The sequence below is a fragment of the Apodemus sylvaticus genome, chromosome 1, assembly GCF_947179515.1.
Source record: "Apodemus sylvaticus chromosome 1, mApoSyl1.1, whole genome shotgun sequence".
Taxonomy (NCBI): Eukaryota; Metazoa; Chordata; class Mammalia; order Rodentia; family Muridae; genus Apodemus; species Apodemus sylvaticus.
In genome coordinates, this window is record NC_067472.1 from 72462625 (window position 1) to 72481992 (window position 19368).

At 49.2% G+C, this 19368-nt stretch overlaps 2 protein-coding genes across 4 annotated transcripts in view; one reads left to right on the forward strand and one right to left on the reverse strand.

Moving 5' to 3' along the window:
• Positions 1-1396: 1396 nt before the first annotated feature.
• On the reverse strand, positions 1397-3154 carry LOC127679177 (uncharacterized). Its single transcript, XM_052174854.1, has 3 exons — positions 2955-3154; positions 2277-2537; positions 1397-2171 (listed from the first exon to the last, which is right to left on the reverse strand). Exons 1-3 carry the CDS (start codon positions 3152-3154, stop codon positions 1397-1399), a joined length of 1236 nt encoding a protein of 411 aa, XP_052030814.1.
• Ctbp2 (C-terminal binding protein 2) overlaps positions 2396-19368 on the forward strand; it is a 132100-nt gene continuing 115127 nt past the window's right edge. For 2 of the 3 annotated variants that reach the window (XM_052196643.1, XM_052196661.1), the window contains exons 1-2: positions 2396-2483; positions 2784-3011. The gene's annotated coding sequence lies outside the window, so the exon portion shown is untranslated. Of the gene's footprint in view, positions 2484-2773; positions 3012-19368 lie in introns of those variants that run through there. The other variant, XM_052196653.1, reaches the window with a different exon arrangement.

A 19368-nucleotide genomic window follows, 5' to 3' on the forward strand; every position in this document is an offset into this window, starting at 1 on the left:
AGATGAACCAATAACCTTATATATACCAGTAAGGGTTCTACCTGCATGCTACACCCCCCAGCCTGTACTGTAGCTGTACTGAAGGTTGTGAGCCATAATGTGGTTGCTGGGAATTTGAATTCAGGACCTCTGCTCCCCCTGGCTGACCCCTGCTCCCTTCGGCCTAAAGATTTATTATTCTAAATACACTGTAGTTGTCTTCAGACAGCACAAGAAGAGGGCATTAGATCTCTTAACGGATGGTCGTGAGCCACCATGTTATTGCTGGGATTTGAACTCAGGACCTTGAGAAGAGCAGTCAGGGCTCTTAACCGCTGAGCCATCTCTCCAACCCCAAGTATTCTCTTATTGTTGTGCGATATGTAGTCCACATGCAGGGGGTCTGAGACGACTTAGTCTGCTCTTTCCTTGTAGCTTTACCTGGCCTCTGAGGACTGAACTCAGATCCTCTGGCTTGGTAGCACCTTTGCCCTCTGAGCAGGGCCCACGGTAGTATTTCTCTAAAGTGAAATTCAAAATTTCAAGACTGCAGGAAAGCTGAAGAAGGGATAGGAAAAGCCAGTGGACTGTGGTTTCTTGGTGAGAATAGAGGACCATGAAGGGCAAAGATCTGAGAAACAAACACACAAAAAAGCAGGACCTAGAAGCCCAGGTATGGACAAAGTCAGTTTGCAAGCAAGTCCTGGGCTCCATGACCTTGGGGCAAACTGCTGAGGAGAAGCAACCTCTTAAGAGGAAATCTATGAGACCGTAAAGCCCTGGAAGACAGAGACAACTGAGTTGGAGGCAGGCGCACACCTGTGAAATTCTTTCACAGAACATCAAGACTAGCCCCAGGCCTATTGAGGGCATGTGACTATCAAGAAAGGTGTGCTGGAGAGGGACCGTTCTCGCTTTGTTATTCAGAATAGTTGGACTATAAAACTTAGAAACCTTACATTTCCAGTCTCACAGCCAGCATGTGGGTGTGCAGTTTAGCAAACAGGCCTAGATAAAGCCCGAGAACGACAGAGCTCTCCAGAACGCGCGGCGATGGGTTCAGGGGCTCGGAGGCCTCCAGATTAGAGGCTCACCTCTGCTATAAATTTCTCTGGTCGCGAAGGACCGGAGGAGGCCACCCACACCACTCTACGTGGCTCTCTGAATGGCGATCCCTGTGGTCTTCAAAGTTGTGACCTTGGACACCCCCTCTCGATCATATAGCCCTACATCTCAAACCAGTCACTAGCACCCCAAAGATTTTTCTAAAACAACTGCATCCAAGGGCTCTGTTCAGCGCCATAGGGCTCCTTAGGAGACGCGCGCTTAAAGTCTGGTAAACCTGGGGGCCCCGAGCGCAGGAACAGGCTCCCTTCCGGGGACAGCGCTCCGAAGTCGCGGGTCATGGCCAAGGAATTCAGCCCAGATGCTGACTAGTCTCGCGCGGCCGCTGTGCCCCATCGTCGTTAAGAGTCCAGATTCCAATCGCAATGCACCGAAACACTTGTGGACTCATGATCGCGAAAGGGCACCTCACATGCGACCCCCGGGCCCGCAAGGCCTCTAGAGAAGCTGGTGACTTGACCAAGGGCAAGGCTTTCAAAATAGCCCCAGCGACATCCAGCCAACAGAAAGACATTTCTAAATGTGTAAAAACAGTTCGCTTCTCGCAGCGAACACATCGTGGCAAGTTCCAGCACACAGACCAGTCTCCGCGCGCCCCGCAGCCAGCGCTACCTCCCTGGCACGTTCTCCCGGATCTGGGATCTGGGAGCGCAAGTGCCCCCTGTGGCCGGCCCGCGCCTGACCTCACGAGCATGGGACAACACCCGTGGCCTGCGCGGGGCCCAGGAGGAAGTTGGAGCCTCGGGGCCGAGTAGAGTGCAGGTCGGCTAAGCGGGCGTGGTGGGGGCCTTATCGAGCCGGAGCCACCCGGGGGACCGTGCTGAGGCCCGCCAGAGCTCGCGTCTCCCCACGTGGCGGGCCCCACGTGGAAGGGGAGGAGGAGGAAGGAGGGTGAAGTCACCCCACCGGCTGCGGGACCCCTGCGCGTCCCCAGTGTCTCAAGGGAGGCGCGGGGCTGGGCCGGGGAGTGTCTGCCTTGCCCGGCCCCCTCGGCTGCCCGCAGCACCAGTATGCACTTTCGTGTAGCTGCTAATCCCCGGAGAGAGCCGATTTGTAGTGAGAAGTATCTGTAGGGGCGAGACCGGACCATGTGGGGTTGTGTCATTGGTTTGCATAGAGAGACCCCGCCTTTGAAAAAAAAAAAAAAACCGAGTGAGCGAAAGGACCCTCACCTCGCCTCCCGCCTCGCTCCTGCGCAGCGGGAGGGCACCGGAGCAGCGGCCCGCGCCGCTTCCGTCCTTCCCTTTCCTTTTCTCTGCGCTTTCCTCCTCCTTCCCGGGAGGAGAAAACAAATAAAGAAGAGCAAATAGCCGGGAGGCGCTTGGCTTCCAGGACCTTCCCTCTCCGGATCCAAGTTGCAGCCAGCATCCTCTCGGGGGGTGAGAGAGGCGCGGGCCAGGGACCCCCAACGCAGCCCCCGCCAGGCCGCGGGGCTGGCAAGAAGGCGCGCGGCCGGGACGAGGGGGGGGGGACTGGATCGGGAGCCGGTGGGCGGGGGAAGGGGGTGGGGTGGGTGGGGAAGTAGGAAGAGGCTCGGCGGCGACGGGAGGAGGAGGAAGGGAAGGAAGGGAGGGAAGGGAAGGGAAAGGAAGGGAGGGGAGGGCGGGAGGGGGTGGGGCGCGGAGCTGGAGAGATTAAGTTTTTGTGTGTGTGTCTCTGTGTGCGTGTGTCATTTTAAGGTGGCTCGGGAGCGGCCCAGAGGAGCCAGCTGCGGCCGGAGGAGCGAGAGACTGAGCTGGGAGCCATGCCGCGCTGAGAGGGGGGGCCGCACCGCCAGCGCCACCACCACCACCACCACCACCACTGCCGCTGCCGCCGGGTGGGGTGGGAGGGGCGGGAGCCACCGCTACCGCCGCCGCCTCCCGGGTGGGCGCCCTTCTCCTTGGACGCCGGCGACCCAGGACGAGGTAAGGGCGGGGGTACCCGGGGAGGGCTGGGGCTGTCGCCGCCCCCGCCTCACCTGCGGCCGCTGGCTGGGGCGCCGTGCCCGCGCCTCACTGCGCCACTCCGGGAGGAGGGCGAAGGACACCGGGCCGGCATCCGAGGACATCTTTGGTCAGCGCCCCCAGCCCTGTGTCCACACACTACGCCCGGGGGTGGACCCCCGCCTGGGGGTTCTCGCCCTTCGCCCCTCGCCACCGATTGCGCTTTCTGGCCGCCCTTTGCTCTAGGATTTTTGTTGTTGTGATGAGAGTTGATGAATGCGAAGTAGGCGGTCACCTTCCTTCCCATCAGGATTGGAAAAAAAAAGGAAAGAAAAACCCGGCGCGCAGCGGCGTCCGGAGGGCAGCGGCGGCGGCGTCTGGCGACGGTTTCCTAGGCGCCCCGGGCTTGCTCCTGGAGCCCGGTGGGTGCGCGCGCGGGGGCCGCTGGCGATCTCGGACGAGCGCGCTGCGCGCCGCGGGGACAATACGGCCGGATCCCTGGGGACCAGGAGTCCGAGCATGACGGGGTGCGGCAGGCCTTGCGCCTGTGAGGCGGGCGGACAAGGGGGAGTAGAAACCGGGGTCGGCGGGGACAAGTCGGGGCGCGCGTGGCTCGGGGCCCCTGGGGGCGCGGCCCCTGTCGCCCCGGGATCCCGCGCGGTTCCCTGAGAGTGTAAGTGAGAGGCCGGGAAAGACGCGAAGCGAATCCCTTTTGTTTTGCCGGCCTGGCATTGTTGGCTCCTTGGGGCAGCCGGGGCCACATCTGCCGCCGCCGCCGCTAGTGGCGCGCGGGGCTCGGCCCGCCAAAGTCGCGGCGGGGCGGGGGGCCGGGGCGGGCTGCAAGGGCGGGGGCGGGCGGCGCGGGCATTTCCTCTGCCCAGCCGCGCTCCCGCGGGCACCACTTCCTCCTCGCTCTCCGCCCGCTGTCCTCGGCGCCCTCGCCGGGACCGCACTTTTCGGGTGGGGCGAAGCAAAAAAGAAAGTTTCCTAAAAGGGGCTGGCTGGGAGCGCCTTGGGCACCAGGGACCTAGCGTGGCGCGGGGACCGTCCGGCCGCCGCAGTCGCCTCCTTGCGCCTGGGGTGTTCCGGGGAGCCCGGGTCGACCGGCGGGAAGAGCCTTTCTTCTTCGGCTCGCGCCCTTCCCACTGCCTAAGGCGACTGAGGCCGGGCAGCGCGGGAGTGCCGGCGCGCCCAGGCCTTGCTTTTGCGGGAGGCCCCGCGGCGTGGCCGGTCTCTTGCAGCCCACGCTGCGCCCAGGGGCTCGGAGGCCGCGGGCCCGAGAGCTCGGCGCGGTCACCGCGGGCAAACCCTCGCGCACACATACTCCCTCCGGTGGCTTGCTTAACGCAAGCGACGGTAGTCGCCGACACCGAGAGTGCGTGTGCGCGCGTGTGTGTGGTACCCTTGTCCAGCCCCCACCCCCTACTTTTCTCAGATGCGGCCCAAGCAGCGGTTGGCTTTAGGGGACCTTCAGGTTTGGGCTATTGTAGGGGACGGGAGGAAATATCTTATGAAATCTCTGCTGCTTGGAGACTGCTACCAATGGCCTACGTCGCCACGCTAGGCTCCCAACCTCGGGCAAATAGACAGACCTTCCTGTAAATTTGCCCTGTTTTCTTTAAAAACTAGGGAACTTTTGAGAGAGTCCTTAGATGCGAGTGGTAATAGAACTCCATGCATTGGAAAATTGAAATCCCAAGGCCTTTATTTGCAGTTCTTTGGGACATGTATATTTTTATCCGAGGTGAGTGATTTTTGAGGGAACATTGTACTGGGGGTAGAGCGGTTACAAAAAGTAGTTCTGCTTTCTAACTTTGACGGGATGCATCAGCGGTGGGACCTCTTTTTGAAGAAGATACGGCTTTCTCTCCGCGTGCTAGGTTCAAAGTCAGTTTTAAAATTACCTCGCGTTCGGCTCCCGGGGTAGGCGCCTGCTGTTTGCTTCTAGATAGTCTCCAAGAACTAGTTCCCATTTACTTCGGAAAATTCTGTTTTGAACCATTTTTTTAAAAAAAATCTTTTACATCTTTAGTAATGAGACTTTAAAAGGATCTTGTTTTTATAATTCATCACATAAAAGTACTTAACAGCAATTACAAAGTAATATTTTAAATGCTAATTCAACAATTTCAGCCCCAGCAACTTTAATGTGAAAACAAGGTTTCCTTTTCAGTTTTCCAAATAGCAACTGTATCTTAAAGTTGGAACATTGAATATCCTTTTGTTTGGCTCTGACACACTCCTGGAAAAACCCCCAGTGCCCTTTTTATAGCCCCCCAAAGAAAAGTTAATGAGCTGGTAGGTTTCAAGCAAGAAGCAGGTCCTCCCTCTTGCAGAATATGCTTATAGTCGCCATTGAGGTTGAATGTTAGCCGTGAATGTACTTGCCTTTAATGAAACCAGTTTAATCGTTCACACTTGATCAAGTATAACATGACCAAACAAAGGAAATAAGCCAGCATATTTCTGTAGTGCATTGAGGGGGTTTAGTGTAAGTGTTGATGTTGGGCCGCCCCTCCCCCCACTCCGCCCTAGTTCGAGGGAGAGAGGGTTGAAAGCTAGGGGGATTTATGACACTGATTGGTTTTTCTGTGCCCCAGGGGTAGGGGACACGGGTACGTCTCTGTGGAAAGCAGCTATTAGAGGGAATTAAAAGATCTCAGGTTTGCAGTGAGTTCCGAACCTGACAAGGTGCGTTTTGGTTTCTAGTCTGGGGCGATACTTAAGCTGAAGGAATATAATGCCCGCCTCCCTCCCCCGTGGTAATGGCACGTTAATAAGGGAGAGTGGAGGGCGGTGTGGCGTGCCCTGCTGAGGGGAGCTCCCTGCCACGTGAGTTATTTACGGTTTCACTAGTGAGCTTTGAAACTGGGCCCTTGAATGGGTGTTCTTGTGGGGGAGGGGCAGGGTGAATTACCTTTTCTTAGCAGTGATTAAAAAAAAAAACCCTTTGTCCCTCAAATGCATTTCCTTGCTGAGCTTGAGTTGCAATTTATGTGCGGGATTTAGTCGTCAATTTAAGTGAAGAAATGTCTGTAAAATTTAAGAGTGTCACTTCAGAGTTAAGAAAGTTTAAAAAAAAAGTGTATCCACCAAAAACCAAACAACTGCCACTGTAAAAAAAACCGGTGACATACTTTGTGAAATATTTTGGCCTTTTCAGACTCAGGCACACCTGTTCCTGTCCCTGCTGAGTCGTTTTGATTTCCCTGGCATTGTTAATCTAGCCCTTGTACACAAGATGAAACAGTAAAACTTGCTAGTGGAATAATTATTAACTACTCCATCCGTTACCCTTTCAGGGAATAATCAATAAACTCACTCTTGACTTAAACTCCAAGTAGAAATTGTCCTGTAAGTCTAGAAAGCGTTTTAAAGAAAAATTGGATCAGAGAAACAAGTAGCAACAACAAACTAAACTATGAAAACAAACTATTTTGGTGTGTACCATTTTCTGGTGTGCTGAGAAAGCAGTCAGATCAGAGGTATACTGACTGAACAAGCAGTATAGGAAAGCAAGCCTAGGGTGGTATGTGTTGTTTTAATTTCTTTTCCTCCCTCCCTCCTTCCCTCCCTCCTTTTCTTTTCTTCCTTTTTTTTTTGTTTGTTTGTTTGTTTGTGACTAACTTTGACTTCCCTGGAAGTCACTATGTATGGTGACCTAGAACTCTCTCTGTAGACCACGCTGGTCTAGGACTCAGGGATCCTCCAGCCTCTGCCTCCTATGTAAAGCTCCTACCTACTCCTGGCTTTCCTTACTCTTACTGATTTATGAAAAAGGACTTCCAAGAGGATACCTTTCAATCTTGCAGGGAGGGCTGCTGCTGAGTTGTAGCAGGGGCATGTCTTTTGCCAACCACACATCCCAGCATCATTGAGTCAAGTTTGAAGGCACAGTTATCCCCTGCTAAATGGAAAAAAAATGTAAAGAGTTTGCAGCATTGATGGAATGGTGGTCCCAGTTCTCACTTTTTCCCACTGTCTCTTCAATATAGAGGGGCTGTCATCATAATCTATGTGAGTTCAGTTTGGGTCCCTCTGTTAATCTTTCTATCAGCAGAAATCAGCAGGCCACATGGAAACACAAGCATTCACATGGCACATGGTTGGGAAGGGACTAATTGACCTATTGTGCTGGGTATGAACAACTCTGCTACTACCATGTCCAAGTGATAACAGCTCCATTACAAAGCGTGGAACACAATTTTGTAGTCTTAAAAAAAATACAGTCCAGCTTGATCCTTCACAAAGAAATGACACCTTTTGGTGAAATCTTGGGATCTTTTACTAACAATCTTTCCATGGACTAATAGCTCAGGAATGAATGCTCATGAGGTTTGTGTATACTGAGAAGTTAGGGGGGTACAGAAATGTTTGGTGGGTAACTTCTAGGCGCATTGCCTGGGCGTATTACCTTACCTATTACAGCTGGTAAGCATGTCCCAATTTAAAGTTACAGCCCCCATGGAGAGCTGGGAATATCCGATGCTTTCCCCAGTCCCACCTTTTGATGTTAATTTTTATTCAAGTCTGGCTTTAATGGAATATGTGTCATGGAGTTATGAAAGGGTTTTTTTTTTAAAGCCCTATCTCTGAGTTCAGAAAATTATATTTAATAATCGCCAAAAACTTCAGAGCCATTTTTATAGGCATTCAGTGGCTCTTTTGATCATGATTTAATGAAAAGTATCCAAAAGCTATCAGTGTGACTTTAATGATAGTCACAAATGAATGTTTGGGCCTAATCTGGAGTTTGCTTTTAGATGTCATTATTAATGTGGAAGGACTAAATTATGGCTGCACTTGGGCATTCATAACTTGTATGAAAAGAAGGGCTTTGCACATTGTGTAGAAGAGGGGGATTCGCAGATGAATGTAGTGTCTACAGTGGTGGGAGAGCCGGCCATTGTTTGTGAGGAACGTTGACAAAGGGAGCCAAGGGGCAGTTTTCCCCTTCTGCAGGAGACCAGCACAGGGATGGGAACCAGCCTGGCATTCATCTGCCTTGGTCAGGCTTGGAAATTTGGCCAGCTTCCCTTCCTGAGTTTTTCTTAGAAGGTGGTCTTGCTAGATTCCAGGAGAATACATGCTTTGGTTCTTAGCAATCTGCATTCTTTTTTGAGGAAAGATTACAAGGGTAAATAGAAGCAATTTCCAAGAAAACCATTAAGAATCACAACTCTCCCCTCCCCCCTTTCAAATTTGATATTAGAACACTAGATACACAGTGCCAGACACTGAGGCAACTGAAACCCCAGGAAGGAGCTGTGTTTGTTTGTAATTCTTCCCTATGCTTCCGCTCTGCCTTTAGGGGACAGTATCCTACTCTTGAGTTTTTGCTATTGATGCTGCTTGCTTGTGGCTCCTGCTGTTCTTTCTGAAGAGGCTTTTTTGAGTCTTCCTTCTCAAAGCCTTTCCTCTCACTTGCACGTGGGACCCATGATGGCTCAGGTGACAGGCATTCCTGGTACCTCGTAAAAACCTCCATCCAAACTGGAATCATGTGGGTAATTGTCTATTCCCAGGGCTCCATCTACCTGGTATTTAGCAATGTGCAGTCATAACTTTGAGGCCCCTTGGCAGTTTCCATCCATACCTCGCTCGGTCCCCGGTGGGTGCTTAGAAATGCCCTGCTTTAGCTGTACGCCTAACTTAGATTTAACAGCTGCTAGAGTGGACTTAAATTTCATAGAAATTGTGATAAAATGGTTGGGTTCTGACTAATGGGGCAAGCAGTCATGTTAGTTTTATAAGGAATTGTGACTTCTGTCCTAGGTAATAGAACTTTCTTTCTCATCCCCCAAGTTGGGTGGTGTTTGGAGGATGTTAACCCTAAATAGCTGGTGACTAGGTTTGTCTAGATTTCAAGGGCCAGGAAAACCTCCATGAAGGTAAGGTAGGTGCGTGCGTGCGTGCCTGTGTGCCTGTGTTCTTTATTATTACAATTATACAAATACTTTGTAAGCTAGAAAAGGAAATAATACCTTACCCTATGTTTTGTTTTGCTTTTTCTTGTTTTTTGTTTTTGCCTTTGGTCTAGTCTCATGGGCTAGACTTGAATTCCTTCCTTGTCCCTACCTCACAAGTACAGAGATTACAGACAGGCAATGAGCCACCTTACCTGGTTTATGGTGTTAATTTTTTTTTTCTTTCTTTCTGGATTCTGGTCAGCATGTGCTTCTGGCATTGCAACATCCTAATTATGATTTACACTGCTTGGCTTAAAGATTGTTTGCTAGAAGATAGCAGCAGTGGCTCTGGGTATTACTGGAGCAGCCCGCAGTGAGGCCTGCTCAGATCATGTGGAATATGGCATCAGGCCTCCTTCTCAGGCCTTGTGTTCAGCTTCGTTGTGGCTCTGCTTCAGTCTCAGGACGAACAGAAACTTTATTATTGAAGTCATGGAATCCTAGGAAGATTGTCTGGAAGGAATTAAGAGACCAAGCTCGTGAACTAGTGGGATACTTTGTTGTTCTTGGTCCTATTATGACAGTTTTTTAAAAAACTTAATATGGAGGCCAGCAAAATACTGCTTTATGGTTGGGAACGGGCATAATAACACCTGGAACTGTATTTATATCTGATTGAAGCGAGTAGTGGGAGGGGGAAGGGGCAGCAGGTGAAAATGACCTGTTTGGAGAGGCTCTCTGTACCTTCCCTTTGAATGAACCCTAATTGTGACTACTCTCGCTGAGGGAGAATTTTAGTGTGTTCTGCCCAGGAATCCAAGTAAAGTGCTTCACTGCAAGCTCTTAACGCCTCACACACGTTGAAACGCTGATGTCCTTACACTCAGACCTGCCCACCTTAAAACTCAACTTTTGGGGTGGCTGAAGGAAAGAGGTTAACATCCTGAAACCCTAACGCCCATTTCCAGCCCAAAAGTGCCCTAGCTGGTCACGTGATCTTGCTTTATCCAGGAAGGGCGCTGGTTCCTCGGAGAGAGGGGTTTGCTGTTGGAACTGCTAGGCTAGATATGACCGGACCGTGCAAGATCCAGGCAGTGGCAGAGCTCGAATGACTACTAGGGCCCCGGGTTTAGCTACGAGTTTCCAAACACCAGAAACCCAGGTGGAGGCCAAGTCTAATAGGCTTCATTAGGAAGATGCCGTTTTATTTTCTTTCCTAATGGAGTGGACCGCGGATATTTTAAGTTTTTGTTTCCCTGCCTTCTCCAGATGTTATGCCAATCTGCACCGCTGGCTTGATAGCCCCCCTGCCTTTTAGAGCTGATAGCCCAGGTGTGTGCCATGGTCAGATATTGTCTGGAGAGCACCCATAGCTTTCTCTGTTGATCTCAGATCTGGTGATGGATGTCACTTGGGTAAAGTGATTTTTAAAAGTGCATCAGATGTCCATATGCATATATGAATGTTACAAGCAAGATCTGAGAGTGTTTTTTATCTTAAAAACAGTTTACAGCCATTGATCTTAACGAGGCTCCTGCGAGCTGGGTAAATACAATAATCCTGTTTATCTGCGAGGAAGAAATAGAGACTCTTTCTCCAAGTCACCGAGGGGCTGGCTGTATTTTTTTCCACCCCTTGTTTCCTGTAGCGCAGAGTTGGGCCCTCCAGGACCCTCTGCCTTCTGCCCAGCCGGACATCAACTTCCGGAGTCCTGCGCGACCTTCCAGGCGAGCTAGAGAGGCTGGGTCTAAGGAAGGTCTCGACCACACCTGGTCCCGCCCCTGGAAGGGGGCGTGGTTTGGATGAGAACTGAGGGAAAGGAGCATGGGGGAGGGGGGCGCCTTTTACTTGACTTTTGAGGATCTGGGATCCCAGGACCCCAAGTGGGCTGCTAGCCCCTGGGGTGTGTGCACCTGGCGACCCCGCCCGGTTATCTCTGCTCTGGGTGAGGCATCCGATGCAGGGAATACTCCCCTAGTCCCGCACCTTTTCACTTGCTAATCTAGAACTGCAGGGAAGTCTTTAGGTGATGGAAATGGACCCTGTTTCCCAGCCCCCACTTCCTTCCTCCTGCAGCTTCCCTCTCACCAGTAGGCCTCCGTGGCCAGGACGGAGCTGCCGAGTGACTTGAAACACTGTGGTGGAGAGGACATTCAAGGGGGCTCCCACCTTCAGCTCAGCTGAGCCAGGTGCGTGGCGGGATCCTGTCCTGACCCCTTTTCTGCTCACAGGGATCTTGACCTTAATGTTCCTGACCTGGGGGGTTGAGATGTTTCTAGCGTCTCCAGTGGGCTTTCATGGAGTTTTGTTGATTGACTGCTAGAGGGTGAAAAGCTCACAGGGGTGGGATACTGGGGTACCATCCTTGTGGCAGGTTTGCTGTTTTATTTGCTCTACAAACAGGGCCATAGAGCTTGACACACATTAACTGCCAGGACCGAGGGGCCTTGGGGGTCTTAGCTGGAGGGGTTGGGGCAGCAGGATCTAGACTTGAATTGAGGGATCTCCATGGTGAAACAACTTCTGAACGTTAAACCTGTCTCTGTAGACTGCATTCACGACCTCGGAACTCCTTGCAGCATTGTTACTAATGATAAGAGTTCAACCATGTTGAACTTTTGTATCTTCTTGTATCTGGTTATGGCTGGCCCATCTCTCTAGGTGGCATGATGGCTGGGAAAGGAAGGACTTTGAGGTGATTTGCCCATGACCTCTCCATGGAGCTGGCACCTGATGGTCAGAGTAGGACTTCCTGGTTGGACACCTTCTGCCTGGGGTAGAGTTCTTCTCACCTTCCTTCGCTTTCGGCCATGTGAGCAGAGGGGAGGGGCAGGTTCTGTGTTCTTCCCGAATTCAGACAGAAGTTTCAGAAATAATTATTGTATTTTACCCTGCCCTCAGCTTATAGGTTCCCCAAAGCCCCTGGAGCCATGAGAAGTCCCGCTTGTGTTCATTTTGCCCTTTGAGTGATCTTTTTAATAGAGTGATCCATCCTAAAACAGGGGGCATTTCCTATAGTAGACTCTCTAGACCTTTAAAAGTTTATTGCACTTAAAAACATTTGACTCATATTAATTTGTGTATATTTGTGGGTGTGCACATGGGTGTGGGTGTCCAGGTTGCAGGTGGACAACTTTCAAGAGTCAGTTATCTCTAACCTGTATGCTCTGGGGACTGGGCTCAGGCTATTAGGCCCTGAAGTAAATGTCTTATCAACAGAGCTATCCCTTAACACACACACACCTTCTTTGGAGATAGTCTTGCTATTTTTTGTAGGATGGCTTTCATGGTCTTTCTGTCTCTGTTTCCCAAGTACTGGAATCAGAAGTCTGTAAGCATGCATCACCACCTGCTGGTAGGTTCCTTGCACGTTTGTAATGGAGATCTAACCTAGGGTCTCTCACATAAGCTAGTCAAGCACACTGAGCTATATATCTCATCCCACTTCTCGCTAAGATACCAGGCTGCTCTGAAATACACTCAGCAGCCTCAGTGTCCTGAGTAGCTAGGATTCAAGGCCTGTACCCCAAGATCAGTCTTTGTACTTTAAAAATATTTACTTTTGTTTTATGTGTATGTTTTCCTGGTTGAAACTTTGTGCACATAGTACATGTGAAGACCAGAAGAGGGCATCTGACCTTCTGGATGAAACTGGAGTTAACAGCCTCTGTGGGTGCACATGTGTGAGTGTGTATGTGTTCACGTGTGTGTGCAAATTGACTCTAGGTCCTGGAAGAACAGTCAGTGCTCTTAAAACTGTTGAGCTTTCTCTCCAATTACTCTCACTGTAATCTTGAAGTGACTATTCAGACCTGGGAGGTCTCTGAAAGTTTCTGGCTGACTGTCTGGAAAGAATTCTCTGGATTACTGACTCATTGTTGCCCTGTGTATGCGGGGCATGCAGACACACACACACACACCCCGGTACATAAACAATTCCTTGTACTTAGGCTCAGGCATCTCTGTTTCAGTAGGTAGGCTCAACTTTCTTCAGAGCAGGCACTCCCTTCACTACCTTTCTGGTGAATGCCCCGCCCTTGAAAGGGGAGTGGCCTAAGAGACAGGAACCCTATATCCCACTGTTCCTTAATTTCTACACATAGATATTTGGAGAAAGCTGGGCAAGATCTCCCCTCCGGACAATGGGATGCTCTGTCTGCTCCACTCCTGTAAAATCAGTAAAAACTTCCTTTCAAGGAAGTTCTAGGTTAAAGCTTTGCTTTTGTGTAACCCTGGCCTTAGCCAGGAATTTGAGTGAATTCTCCAGAACAAAAGGATTAGTCTTCCTTTCAAAGTGGCCATCAGAACTGAAGGGAATGGCATGAAGTAGGGCGTGCCCAAAGATCCAGAGCGAGCCCTGCCCCTGTGGTGAATAACTCAACCGGAAAGGCACCCGGGGCAGGAGCTTTGGACCTAAGGTCCCCATACGCTGGGGATTTTCCTGAAAAACAGGCTTCCATTAAGAGCACCTTCCTGCTCAGCAGCCCTTCCTTCCCTATCGAGAACAGGTGTGGGCCTGTGAGCTGGGGGAAATCCCTGTAGTTATGTTGGGGGACCGGTATGAGGCTGAAATACTGGGGGCTTGGCTACATGGTGGGTTCAACCCTGATAGTGTAATGTGCCAGAGGTGTCTCTTAACAAATTACTCATGTTTGTCCTGGTGTCCTGGCCCTGGGCCAGCTTGGGTAATGATTATATTTCTGTCTATTTTAAGTGCCTCCCCCACCCCCGCATTTTCAAACAGGTCTCCATTGTACTTCACATTGCACAGGTCTGCTGGGGTGGTAAGCCTGTATTGGTTCTAACCCTACAGTCCTAGGTGATAGGATGAGAGGATAAAGCCTCTCATGCTTGCTGACCACTGGACTGCATGTAACTTCCTCATGAAGTCATTCCCTGCTAGCCACAGTTTCAGGTAGTCTCCGAACCACGTGGGTGGTTCTGGGGTGCAGAAAGTATATACTCGTAGGGTTCAGGGGTCCTTTGCTCTGAAGAAAAGCCACTGAGGTGAGCACTTAACTCTTTCAACGCAAGGCACCTGAGTTCTGCCCCCCCGCCCCCCATGGTGGGGCACACTGGTCTCCTGATCATCTGGTTTTCCCATCTTGCGTTTTTTGCGGTTCTGTTGGCTGATCTCTCACAGTGCTTTTAACTTGGGGATGGAGACCCCTACCCCTCCTATCCCCATGCAGCATCTTTTCATAACTCACTTAAACGGAAGACTAACGTGACTAAACCAAAAGCCAGGGACCTTAAGGAGAAAGTTGAGATTCTGAGTATTTTTACTGGACTGGTGGGTAATTCTTTTTCTTCCTAAAATGGCCAGGTGTACCACAAGGAACTATTTTCCAAACTCTTTTGAGCTTGCTTCTCATTTTTTTCCCCTCCTTTATGACTGGGAACGTTTTATGGCTGAGTTTGTTGTATACAAGGATTGCAGGGAGATATAGAGTGATTTCCGGGTTTGTTGGGCTCTGTCCATGCATGCCAGTTAGGCCTGTGAGCTTGGAGGTAAATTCATAATTGCTATCCCAAAGAGATTGATTTCCCAGTTGCTGTCACATAGAGTAAGGCCAGGCTTAAAGCTGCATTCCAGTTTTTAAAGTTGGTAATATATAAACTCTGCTTCGGGGAGCACTGGGTGCCCTGTACTGAGGTGAGGAAGAACTCTAGTACAGTGGGTCTCAACCTGTGGGTCTCAAATTCTTTGGACAGACCTACATCTTCAAAAAAATTTTTACGTTATGATTCATAATAGTAGCAAGATTACTGTTATGAAGTAGCAACTAAATAATTTTATGGTTGAGGGATTTCATGTTTTATAGTTCCTCACCACAACATGAGGAATTGTACTAAAGGGTGACAGCATTAGGAAGGGTGAGAACCACTGTCCTCGAAGATGGCTTCACTTCTTTTAAATATACCATTAGGCAAGAGATACACCCTTCTAGAGCCTAGTAGAAGGATCAAGGTACGCAGGGGATAGATTATTCTAGAACGTGTGGCAGAGATGGGATGGAAAATGCTGGAACCCGTCCTGCGTTTTCATTTACTAAGCCCTTGATAGGAGCTTAGGTTTCCGTGTCTGTAGAATGGTGGAATGTAATAAGATCCCACCAGAAGTGCTTAGGACAGGCTGACGAATTAAATTAAAAATTACTATATGGTATAAGTAAATACCATATAGTAAAATAAAATAAACCCGCCGCTTTTGTGCCAAGAATCCCCATTGTGCACTTCAAAGTAGATGGATATTGAAGGGCTCCCATCAAATATCAAGAAGGTGGAAGGGTCTGCAACAGCAGAAAGAATCCTTAGTGGAGGCCATTCTAAAAGGGTACCCGGGATAGGTGATAGGTAGCGACCTGCTTAGGCAAGGGTACTGGGTTTGGTTTGCTTCTCATTGGTTAATGGGGCCAAAGTGAATAAAATTTAAAAAAAGAAAAAACTTTCAAGAAGTTGTTTTTAGACAGTAGAATGTTACTGTGTATTAGCTAAGTCCAAGAAATGCCTAGTAAAATATTCATGTGTTATTGGAGACCTACTCCCTTTCTATGGAAGGAAGGAAAACTGGCTGTCCTGCCTGGTGGACAACCAGTATGGGAGCTGTGCCTGGCCCAGGTGCTTTCAGCAGGAGGAAGCTGCCGAGGAAAAGGCTCAGGATTTGATTGTGTAGCCTGGAAGCCCAGCTCGCACCGCATAGAGCAGGGAGCCACAGCGTGGTCAGTCAGGCAACACACTCTGCAGAGCCTGGCCTCTCCTTGGCTCGTGGACTGGCCTGCCTTAGCTCATTCATTCTCTTGGTCCGAAGGCGGAGGGTCTATATACTTTTGGAAGGGCAGGTGGTTGATTGCCTCATAGATCTTGTGTGGATCATCTGCCTGGTATGCGGTAGTGTTCTTGCTTGGTGAAGAATGAACAGCTTTGGTAAGTGGGATAGCAATTGGCTTTGTGTGTCTAAGCAGGTTACTGACGCACCCATTATGACCCAGACTGGGCATGTGTGTGACTTTATGGAGTGATTAGTAAGAATCCAATTTTTATCTTTTTCTTTTTTTCTTTTCTTTTTTTTTGGGGGGGGGGGAGACAGTCACTCTGTGTAGCCCTGACTGTCCTGAAGCTCACTATGTAGATCAGGCTGGTATTGAACTCATGGAGATCCTCCTGCCTCTGCCTCCCTAGTGCTGGGATTAAATGTGTGCGCCACTACCACCCAGCTCTTTTCCCCTTTTATTTTGTGTTTTGTTTGTAAGACAAATCTTGCTGCATAGCTCAACTGGCCTTGAACTCTTGACCTGCCTGAATCAGGCTCCTGAATGCCAAGTTCACAAGGCTGATTCCAGTTGTGGCATGAGCTGCTCTCCTAGGCAGTGCTACTTCTCTGTTACCTGTCAGGTTTCAGGTGTGTGTAAGGTTGTGTGTATATGCAAAATGAAGAAGGCGCTGTGTGTTACCTCCAAGGAGGGCTGGTCATTTCATGGACCAGCTATTTCTTCTTGCTCAGTTCATGCCATTCAAAATTTCATCTGGAGATGGTTCTTGAAGATGCCTTTGGAAAACTGGGGTCTGCAGTGCAAGGGCCTATAATATATAATAGGCCATGTGTGGGAGCCAGAGTGTGTGTGAGGGGTGGGTAAGCCTGGATGATGCTGATACCTTGCTAATAGTTTCTATTGCCACTGAGGTTTTGGTGCCCCAGAGGGAGGAACATTGATGATACAACAGTTAATAGAACTTAGAAGAGTATGTTGTCTTCCCATCTGCCTACCCTGGGCTGTTTCCTGCCCCTCTGCATTCTTTGCAGATCGGCATGGGGATGGAGTTAAAAGGCCTCCAGTGGCACAGAGAGGTGGTCCTCTGGGTGAGTACCAGGACCCTTGATCTAACTAGCCCTTGCTCTGCCCTGCTCTCCAGGTGACCTATGCATTTTGAGTTAAGAAGTTAGCTGTGGGTTTGGTGGTTTTTCACATGAGTGACTCCTGCAGTCTCCTGGGAGGACCTAATGGCTGGGTGGTTCCAGAGAGACTGGCTGCCAGAGAAGGGGATCCCTGGGGCACCCCTTCTAGGAGTCCATCTCCTGGGCTCTACATGCCATCGTGTTGGACAAACCCCAACATCTGTATTTTTAGCAAACTCCTCCAGGTGGTTCTTCGTGCAGTCATCCCAGAACCTGCCAACCACACACAGTCTGTCTTTCTTTAAACACAAACCACTCCCTCAGCGCTACACCCACACACTTGAGTCTAGTTATTGAACATTTGGCATGCAAACATGGTTGAAAGAAGGTTTTATATAGCTTGAATAACCCCCAGATTGAATGAATACATTTGAAATTTGACACATGTATTTGTGTCTTTCTGTCTTTGCTTTAAACGTCTCTAGAACATCATCAGACGTTCCTAGGAACTTGAGAGGAAATTTCGTGTGTGTGTGTGTGTGTGTGTGTGTGTTTGTGTGTGTGTGTCTGTCTGTCTGTCAGTCTGTTACTTTCTGGGCTGGTTCCATGTGGAGATGAACTTTGAATGGTATCTGCACACAGCAGTGTTTATTCAGATGAGCCTGCGCTGAGAGTCATGTCATAGCATGTGAGCAAAGAAACATTTTAAGACTTGGCTTGGTGAAGTGCACCATGAGTGAAGTCCAGCTTGTTTGTTTTGAGACAGGGTCTTACTCTCTAGCCCAGGCTGGCTTAGAACTTGTGGCAATCCTCCTGCCTCAGGGACCCTCCTCCTTAGTGCCGGGATTATAGATAGGAACTACATGGAAGTTGATAGCTTAATTAATACTAGATGATACCAGCATTAACATGCATGGATTATGGGCATTTGCGCCTCTACCTACAAACCAAATCTACCTTTATCTACCCATGCAGATAGCATTGTTTGATAAAAAAAAATACCAGGCACTCAAGCAGATTTGGGAACAAATACCTTCTGTTTAAAAGTGACATTGAATGCATTTTGTGGCATTCTCTCTCTCTCTCTCTCTCTCTCTCTCTCTCTCTCTCTCTCTCTCTCTCTCTTTTCCTTAAATAAGACAGGGTTGCACTGTGTGGCACAAAGTAGACTTCAAATTTCCCTCCTGCTTTAGCCTTCCTAACTGCAGGGGGCTTTGCATAAGCAGCTGAGACAGCTTCTCTCTAATAATCACTGTTTTCAAGGTTGGTTGTCAATTGATTCTTTCTTTTCCTTCCTTCCTACTTACCTACTTACTTACCTACTTACCTACTTACTTACCTACAAAGGTCATGTAGACTGGCTTTTTTTTTAATATATATTTATTTATTATATGTAAGTACACTGTAGCTGTCTTCAGACAAGAGAAGAGGGTGTCAGATCTCTTTACAGATGGTTGTGAGCCACCACGTGGATGCTGGGATTTGAACTCATGACCTTAGGAAGAGCAGTCGGTGCTCTTACCAGCTGAGCCATCTCTCCAGCCCTAGACTGGCTTTTTAATTTGGTATTTTACTGATTTGACCTTGAATATTGAATAGATAGCGTCTCATGCTGGGATTACAGCATGCACCACCACCCAGCTGTTTACCTTGTTTTCTTATTTCTTTTTTAAAAAAATTTATTCTAATTCATGTGAATAAATGTTTTTTCTGCATGCATGTATGTGCATCATGCACATGCCTATTAGATCCCCTAGAACCGGGGTTATGGGTGGTTATGAGCCACCATACAAATGCTGGCAATTGGACGGACATGAGCCCTCTGTATGAGCAACACGTGGCCTTAACCAGTGAGACATCTCCCCAGTCCTTCCCTTGCTTTCTGTTTGTATAAATGCCTTATTATGGCTGGTTTAATTTCAGTTTACTAGTAACCCTATGTAATGCAGAAAGGGACTTTCCACCCTGTCAAAGCCGTTGTGGATCGCCTCACAATTCTGGAAAGAGTGAGACCATTTTGTGGGTTCTCCACTGGTGCCAAGCTGTATAGAAAATGGCGCTGTGTTTGTGTGTCTATGCGTCACCCATTTATTTATTTATTTATTTATTTATTTATTTATTTATTTATTTATTTATTTGGTTTTTTTGTAGACAGGGTTTCTCTGCATAGCCTCGAACTCAGAAATCTGCCTACCTCTGTCTCCCAAGTGCTGGGATTAAAGGCGTGCACCACCACCACCCGGCTACATGTGTGAGCTTATTCTGTAGAGTTTCAAGCCTCTGGTGGTAGTCTCCTGAATCCACCAGGGGAAATGAACTTAATTTAAAATGATGCCCATAGGCGTCTGAGCTGAGGGACAAAACAAGAGACTTCACTGGGACCTTGGACAGAAAAGCTCCCCTCTTGTTGAGGGTAGTTGCTTTCCGGGATGGTTTTGGGGTGTCATGCAGCTATGACTGTGAGCCATTGTGGCCATGACTTAAACTCTTGTTACCTGGCTCACTGGTGAAACCTGGGTGCACTGGGAGGAGG